This window comes from Lates calcarifer, linkage group LG12 (genome assembly GCF_001640805.2).
Source record: "Lates calcarifer isolate ASB-BC8 linkage group LG12, TLL_Latcal_v3, whole genome shotgun sequence".
In the NCBI taxonomy this organism is placed as follows: Eukaryota; Metazoa; Chordata; class Actinopteri; family Centropomidae; genus Lates; species Lates calcarifer.
The window spans coordinates 16,553,437-16,562,589 of record NC_066844.1 but is presented as its reverse complement, the minus strand read 5'-3'; the positions used below and the strand labels follow the sequence as shown (position 1 = coordinate 16,562,589).

General features: G+C 39.9%; 1 protein-coding gene across 1 annotated transcript; it reads left to right on the top strand.

Moving 5' to 3' along the window:
- Positions 1 to 2,568: 2,568 nt before the first annotated feature.
- On the top strand, positions 2,569 to 7,674 carry slc2a9l1 (solute carrier family 2 member 9, like 1). Its single transcript, XM_051074533.1, is given in 14 exon segments — positions 2,569 to 2,625; positions 3,366 to 3,461; positions 3,587 to 3,747; positions 3,826 to 3,945; positions 4,037 to 4,073; positions 4,075 to 4,172; positions 5,203 to 5,351; positions 5,550 to 5,737; positions 5,878 to 5,988; positions 6,154 to 6,225; positions 6,227 to 6,256; positions 6,779 to 6,854; positions 6,982 to 7,109; positions 7,289 to 7,674. Coding segments are annotated over 14 exon segments (1,509 nt in total). The 3' UTR covers positions 7,475 to 7,674.
- Positions 7,675 to 9,153: the final 1,479 nt, after the last annotated feature.

Genomic DNA, 9,153 nt, shown 5'->3' with positions numbered 1-9,153 from the left:
GTTACTGTTTTTTCAGCTGTGAGAAGCACCTTCCATTTTCTGACTGATTTTAAATTCCACACAATTAATCACAGAAACCATAATAATCCCTGACAGGATTTAGGTATTACACAAAAATATTGGCCACTGCGGTGCAATTCCCATAGCCATGTATTACTAAACTTTGACATTATGTAGCCTTGGTGAATGTGTGGGCATTTTATTCAAATGAACAAACAGAGTTCATTCAGACTGTATACCAACAGTCATCTGGAATAAAAGTGGAAACTTTGGATGAAATACCCAATCTTAACTAGTGGTCTGGAGTCGAATACATTTCTCATCAAACCCATATTTCCTCACTGAAAAGTCAAACTACTCCACTGTCTGTGGACACTTTGATGCAGTACTAAACTTTTATCAGTGGAGGGTGGTGTTTCTCTGGTGTATGAAAAGTATCAGCTGCAATAAACCCCACAGAGTGAAAATGAAGGATCATCTTCAGTTTACAGAAAGTTTAATGAGGTAAATATAATGTTTACACATTTTAAGGTTTTCGAGTGTCATTCGAGGCCATTTTGGTGCAGTGTTAGGGTTGAGGATTAGAGATTAGAGGTTAGAGGTGAGAGGTGAGAGACTAGAGGGTTATCAGTAGAGAACTGACCTAGCATGAAATGACACGCAAAAAGCACAAAACATGTGAAATGATCTAAGAGGAGACAGGTGGATGGGTGAAGGGTCAGGGGGTGGAGGGTAAGGAGGGTAAAGAGGGAAAGGAGGTGAAGAGGGTGGAGGGGTAATAAGGGGAAAGGGTGGGGGAGTTGGGATGTAGGGAGGGGGGGGGTTAAAAGGAAGAGGGGGTTACTCCTCTTTTCTCCTCTCCTTCCTTTCTCTCTCCTTCTCCTCCTCCTTCTCTCTCTTCTCCTCTCCTTCCTTTCCTTCTTCACTCTCTCTTCTTTTTCTTTCTTATCTCTTCTCAGTTTCTCCTTCTCCATTTTCTCACTCTCCTCTTTCACAGTATTCTCCCACTTCTTCTTCTCTTTCAGCTTCTTCTCTGTCTCCTTCTTGGCTTTTTTTTTCTGCCTGTTTCATCTCTGCCTTGTCCTTGTCAGACTTCAAGGTGAGTTCCTGAGAAGACAGAGACAGCATGGCTTTCAGTATTTTCTCCTCCAAATCTGAAACAAGTTACTGTTCAAATCAAAATGATGTGGTGTACCTGAAGCTTAACGTTTTTCTGGCTCAGGAGCTTGACGTCCTCCTCCATCTTTCTCTCCTTGTTGACTGAGTCTTCCTCTTTGTCGCGCCACTTCTCCTCCATGAGGCTGCAGAGATTCTTGAGGTTTTCAATTTTTTTTGAGGCAGACATCCTTGTCTTCACTTTCACGCTTTAGGGCGTCCTCTGGAGTGCCGACTTTTGTCTGCCACATTCTGGAGGATTACCATCTCGATGGTTCTTTTACTGGCAAGGATCTCCAGATGTCTGATTTAAAGGCGAGGTCCTGAAAAGACAAGAGACAGCATGTCGTTCAGTATTTTCTCTTCCAAATCTGAAACAAGTTTACTATTCAAATCAAGATGATGTGGTGTACCTGAAGCTCAACATTTTTCTGGCTCAGGAGCTTGATGTCCTCCTCCATCTCTCTCTCCTTGCTGCCACCATACTCTTCGTCTCCTCCTCCCAGCGATTTTCTTTGCTGGCTAACTGCTCCTTTAGAGCAGCATTCTCTGCAGATTATTTTCCCAATTCATTGTTCAATCTATAAAATCATAGGGAAATAAATAAAAAAGTGAAAACAGTCCTTTATCATTTCTGACAGGCCACTTTCAAGTGTCTTGCTTTGTCTGACCAATAGTCTAAAATGCAAAGATACTCAGTTTATTTTATCATATATGGTGAAGAAAAGCACCAAATTCTCACATTTGACAGGCTGGAACCAGCAAATATTTGGCATTTTTCCTTTTTTAAAAAATGACTTAAACAATCATTTAATTATAAATATTGTTGCAGATTTTCTGTTGAGGTATTGACTAATCATTGCAGTGTTACTGAAGACTAAAATGGAAATGGCATTGTTGCCAGTGCTCAATTAAAAGCAGCATTACTTTCACACTATGTGTTGTTTTGTGTTCTAATTCTGCTTTAAAAAAATCTAACTTTTACAATTCAATTCCATGCAAAAAAAGAGATAGCCCTGGCCCTGGTTGTTCCAAACTTCTTCCATGTAAGAATTATAGCGACCATAGTGTTCTTGGGAACCCTCAATGCAACAGTAGCCTTTGAAAAATAATAATGGATAATTTCAGACTTTTTCTAATGGCACATGATTTGGATATGATCAGGTCTGGGAAAAAAATTGGGATTGGGATTAAATGGGTTAATCTCATATAACAGTTCATGGATGTTGATGGATTGTCCAGCAGATTGTCCAGCAGAGTAACATCAGTCCACAGGACAGATGAGAACTCACACAGGGGAAGTCATTGTCAGTGTGGCACGGTGATGGCTGGTCACTTTATTTCTGGCCACAAAGTCTGAAAAGTTAATGATAAGCAGCCTGAAACACTTAACCGACTCCATGTAGTCTGGACATGTACTGTACAGTCCACACTAGTGAAGACAAAATGGATACTTTGCTGCAACAGCTGGTAGGCTTTCACTGAATTCTTTGCCCAATAGAAGAATATCTCTCTCTCTCTCTCTCTCTGTCTATATATATATATATATAGGCTGATGTTCAGCAGACAGTTTAATAGTAAGAAAAATATCTTTGTGTCAGAATCTTTTTTACAGTAAACGCTGCTAATTTTCATGTACAAACTTAACATTGTGCTTTCACGCTGTCAAACATTTGTTTACAGGGAAATAGATGAAAAACATTACATAACACATTGTTTTAGGCAACAGGTGTTTTTGAGTTTGTCCAAACTCAGTGACTCATCTAAATCACAGTTTTAGCCGAGTCATTGCACAGTTTCTGAGTTATGTTGTAAACTCGTCATTAAATACAGAAAATTCTGATCTGCGAACAGCTGTTATTTTAGATTGTTATGACAGCTTGTCAGTTGTTTTGGTGATCAGATTAGACATTGAGTTACACACTGAGTGCTCTATGTTTTAGAAGGGTTGTACAAGATGTTCTGCAAGCTATGTACTTTGTTCTACCACTATTGCACAAAATAGGGTTTTCTGATTTGGTATCTGACCAATGTTACTCTAATTAGAAAGGACTTTTCCCTATCATTAAAAGAACAGAATAAAGGTGTGAAGGGGTCTTTAAATACCCTTTAAAAAATTCCACTTCCATTTTCCACTACTGAACATTGTACATTGAAAAAAATGTCTAACTACTACTGTGTCCATTTCTGTTCCTCACTCTGCTCTGTAGACCCGTGGCAATGCTCTGTTTCTCATCATTATTTTGGGAATGGGAGGAAGCTTTCAATCTGGCTATCATATCACCGGCTTGAGCTCTCCCTCACCGGTGAGCTACATCACCAGTTAGTGACAGAGGATGAAATAGCATAGAGTTGTCTGTGTAATTATGACAGGAGCATCATCTTTCATTTCTCATTGAGTTCAAGCCACAAACTTTTGCTTTTTCTGCAGTACATACAGCGCTTCATCAACAGCAGCTGGTATGAAAGACACAAAGAGCCTCCACCTGCACATACAGTCACGATGATCTGGTCTCTTATTGTTTCCATGTATGCTGTCGGGGGATTCTTTGGTGCTATCAGTGTCAAATTTTTCTCAGGCAGGCTGGGAAGGTGAGTGAGAGACTTAGTGCAGCTTGCAGTCCTATAGTTAGACTGTCCTTTTAAGACTGGTGTTTTTTCCTTCATCAGAAAAAAGGCGATGATCGGCAACAGCGTTATTGCAATTGTTGCAGCAGGGATCATGCTGACAAGTAAAAGGGCCAATTCTTTTGAAATGATCATTGTGGCGAGGATTCTGTTTGGTTTCTCAGCAGGTAAAGCAAATGAGACATATTCTGTGACAAGCATAATAAACTGCACATAAACACATCACCTGACTTTGACCATGTCTTTCGTGATTTGTGGGTTTGGGAACGAGCACCCATCTGATGTACCTTCGGAGAGATTTCACCCAGAAAGATAAGAGGCGCAGTGACTCTGACCTTGGCGACGTTTATGTCACTCGGCAAACTGTCTGGACAGTTTTTTGGATTAAGGTACTCACTTGTTATCAATATGTATGAGAAGACAACATTTGAGGACAAAAAAAGCTAAACCTAAGCTGAATGTACAAAATATTAGTGATACTTTTTCTTCATGATAAAAAAAAAAAAGGTAAAAGATTACTTGGAGAAGAATTTCTAAAATTTGAGACATACAGTGGTTTCAGAAAGTATTCACTCTCGTCAGATTGGATGGGAATCAAACTCTCCACAGATGTTCTGAGGGGTTCGAGTGGGCTTTGGCTGGCCCACTCAAGGACAGTCAGAGACTTGTCCCTAAGCTATTCCAATTTTTTCTTGGATGTATGCGTAACTGTATGCTGAGAGGTGATCCGTCGCCCATATCTCTGGTCACTCCAGAACAGGTTTTCTTCAAGGACCTCCTTCTGTGTTTGATTGAAATTCATCCTTCCCTGCCCCTGTCACTGAGGAGCACCCCCATAGCACCATAACACCGTGGGGATGGTATTAGCCAGTTGATGAGCAGTCCCTGAAATGTTGTTTAGTAAACTCCAAGCAGGCTGTTACTACATGCCTTTTACTCAAAGTGGCTTCCGTATTGACGCACAACCATAGAGGCCTGACTGATGGAGTGCTGCTGATATCTTCATTCTTCTGAAGCTCTGTTAGAGTAACCATTCAGATTTTGATCACCTTCCTGACCCAGGCCCACGTACTAGGTTTGGGTAAACAGCCAACTCCTGACATGCAGTGTGAATTCTGAGACCTTATATACAAAGCCTTTCTAAACTATGTCCTGTCAATTTAGTTTGCTAGTTTGTTACTGAATGAAGATAAATAAACGTGGGGTGGGGGGTGTAACTTTATCAATTTAGAATTAAATCTGCAACACAATACACTGTGCAAAAGGTGAGGAGACCTGAATACTTTCTGAAGCCACTTTAAGTGGACTATGCGAAAGGATCTGCAAATCAATATGAAAATTGTAAATTATGATGCAATTTTCTACAGTAAAAACCATTTACACACAACACAACACAACACTCCTCTCTTTTTTTTCCAGTGAGATTCTTGGTCGTGAGGAGCTGTGGGACATCGTTCTCTGTGTTCCTGCATGTTTCTCAGTGGTTCATGTTATTGTGTTGCCTTTCCTTCCTGAGGCTCCCAGATACTTATTTATAGAGAAAGGTGATGATAAGGCATGCAAGAAAGGTTGGTATAATTCCCCATAGTTGTACAGTACCTAACCAAACAGCTTCTCACAGAACTATCGGACACTACTGTAATAGTTCAAAAACTATACAACCAATGTACTAGCAATAAGGGATTGTCCTCATGGATGCCATTAATTACTAAATGTGTATATCACTAAGCAGTTTTTTTTGTGTCTATGGTTCTTTCTAATTCTAGCTCTCCAGAGTCTGTGGGGGACAGGTGACTACAAACAGGAGATGGACGAGATGTTGATCGAGCAGGCAGCCATTGAAGCAGCCCCGCCCAAAAACCCTCTGCAGCTGCTGAGGGACAGGACCGTCCGATGGCAGCTCATCACCATGTCCCTCATCTACTGCTGCAATCAGCTGTCAGGCATGTCTGCGGTGAGGATGGAACATCGATTAAATACAGCAGATGCCATAAAATGCCTCACTTCATGCTAATCCAGACCTCCAAACAACAACCAAAATATATATATATATATATCTTCTCAAAATCTAATCAGCACTTCTCTCCTTGCCAGATCAGTACCTTTTCTTTTGACATCTTCCTGAAGGTAGGCATCCCGAGAGACAAGATCCGCTACGTCACTCTTGGTCTTGGGGTATCTGAAATCATCACCTCGATCTCCTGCGTGAGTAACTCCTCTCATATGTGCCCTGGGTGTGTTGATTGACGTTATCATCGTCCATATCTTCAAACAGAGAGACATTTGGCTCATTATAACAAATACTAGCTTTTTTTTTTTTATTTTATTTTTTTAAATTCCACTCATATTTTTGAACTTTTTCCATCACAGGGTCTGCTGATTGAATTCACAGGGAGGAGGCCACTGTTCTGGGGGGCCTATGGTGTCATGTCTGCTTTGTTGGGTGTTGGTCACGGTCACATTGAACCTAAAGGTAAACCTGTCACCTTCAAATGTGGATATAGATGTGGCCATGTGTCGAGACAGAAGATGCTTAGTGCATTTTAAAAGGGTCGCTTCACCCGAATTAGCCACATTTTCATAAATCTCCATACACCTAGTAGGGTCAAACCATGCAGATAGTTTAATTTCATTTGGAGGTGTTACATACCCATCAGCACTGAAAAAATACACTGAATAGATGAATGAAATACAAAAAAAAGTCTCAGTTATCCTTGATAATCCAGAGATTTTTCTATGAGCAGTTTTCACGGGAAACACACACAAAAGTAAGTGTAGTAAACACCTCAAAAGAAAGTCCATTGACCTCCATTGTATTGGGGTGAAGGCAGAAAACACATATTTCAAAACCTCAACAGATGAAACTGAAACTATCTGCACGGCTTGACACCACTAAGGGTAAGTGAGAAAATGTGGTTTTATGCCGTCAAGGTGAATTTTATCAATATAGTAAATTGTGTTAATATTAACCTATACAAAATTGTCATTCATGCAGGATTCCAGCTACTGGGTTCCTTACATAACTGCTGGTTTAATCATCCTCTTCATCATCTTCTTTTGTGGAGGACCTGGTATGTGCTTTAGAGTTTATACGTGTAGGAAATGTGGTGGATCTCACACTGGAATGGTTAGAGAAAAGATGTTTGTATGCATGGACAGTTAATCCAATCATCTCTGTACTTCCTCTGGTTTACCCAGCGGGAGCGTCAGCTACTCTCAACTCTGAGATATTTATCCAGTCAGATCGACTGGCAGCACTTGTCCTCATGGGGATTCAACGCTGGTTGCTGTTTGCAGTGCTGGGCCTAGTCTTTCCTTTTCTTATTGTGAGTATAACCAATGTGAAATTAAGACAGACTATGGCATGCTACAAAAAAAACTGCAAATGTTGCTTTTGAGGATAAACAGGATTTTGTCATTTACAGTATTATATATAGTGTCATATTATAATGTTTAAATCATGAAACTCATTCTGACGGTTTACTCATTGTTTCTTCTGTCCCAGAATGGTCTCAGCACATACTGCTTTGTGCTGTTTGCTTGTGTGTGCCTGCTGGGTTGTTTTTACACCTTCTTCCTCCTGCCTGAGACTAAAGGGAAGACCCTGCTCGAGATCTCTGAGGAGTTTAAAGCCATCACTCTCTGCGGAAAATCCTTCTCAGAGACAGAGAGAGTGGAGACTAAGTTATGAGGCCATCCAAATACAGCAGCTACAGACAGCTACATTTAAAAATTAACTGAAGAATAATTGATTCATTACAAAGGCATCAACCAATAGACACCATATCTTACTATGAGGAAATGGTGCAATAGCACCATCTAAACCCAAATGACTGGGGCAAACTTGTAAACCATGAGGAACTGTTGAGTTTTACTCTTTGTTACTGTCCATAAACACATGTCACTTCTTAATCCAGTTTACTGTGTGGTCAGTCTGTTATTTCAGTTGTTCTTAATGTATCTTTGTTCCACACCAGAACTGTTTTTCTTTCCAGGGAGAATCCCACACTGACAACCCCAACTTTAACACCTGGCACAGCAAATAACCAGTCAAATAAAGAACTATAACTAAAAAGGCATAAGTAAGAAGACATTTTATAATTAGAAAATTTAATAATAAAAATTGAATAAATAAAAAAAAAATCCATAAATAAAGAAGAATTTTTTAATGCACTTTCTGTAATATATCCATTTGAAGACAAAAGAAGACTTTGAGTTTTACAATTTACTTCTATGGTACAACACAAAGCTAGATTTACATAGCCACTTTCTATTAAAATGTAGCTTGGAAATGTCAGGTTTAAACTGTTTGGTTAATATAGCCTACTGTGCACCTGCATATCTCCTATCTGCATTTGGATGCTAATATCAGAAAGATTTCATTACATGGTACTCGCTACATGGCCAGGACAGGGCTAGCTGGTTAATGTGCTAACTTAATTTTCAAAAAGAAGTTGACAGAACTAAAAGCAAAACATTGCCACTGCTTTCCACTGCTCTTGGTCATATCTGACAAAGCGAGGCTTTATCAGCAGTGAGTTTCTAAAATTGAGTAATGTTGATTTTTTATTGGTTATTAGGTAAGGTAAGTTATTTTCCATTTGTAAGAGGAATCATTTGTTATTTAAGATTCTCTGGTCCTAGTTGTTTAATGTAAGTTCAATCAAAGTATTTTACATGTTGTTGCACGTTTTCCTCTTTTCTGGATATCAGGTCTTTTACTCCCAAGTATAGTCTTGCTTACTTATACCGCATGAGTTATGTTAATGTAACACATTATGTCAGCATTCTCTACACTCTTAGAACAAAAACATTAAAATAGAATTGCCCACTGCACATTTTCCACCTCAGGACATTTCTCACCACTATCCTTTTGCCTTCTTCATGCATTATCCTGCCATCTTCCCTCCCTCATTAGTGTGAATTCTGCAAACCACAATAAGACCTGGCCTGTGAGTCTTCCTCACCCCCAGTTGGCTCATTGAGTCGCTCACTGCCTATGACATATATTTAAATCTTTGAAGGTCTCTTCTTCCTTATCACTAGCCGGCAGCTGCTAGCAGCCGCAGGGTCTTCATTAGCTGCTAAACCGGCTCGGCCCACAGTTCAGCACTCGGGGGATGCAAGCTGTGATTGGCAGTATCTTGGCTGCGCTGATCATCCTGTACCGATGTCCTGCTGTGCCTTGTTAACACTAGAGGAGGATTAACTGGAGGATTAATTGTAGGAACCATCATGGACAGTTGACTGTTGCAGTCCTGGTTAGTTCCTGTATACAATTTGTTTTTATAGGTGTCAAAGTACAAAATAAAAAAGATGGCAGAAACGTTTAAAAACACATTGATTTTGGTCCACTTTAACACCTATCCA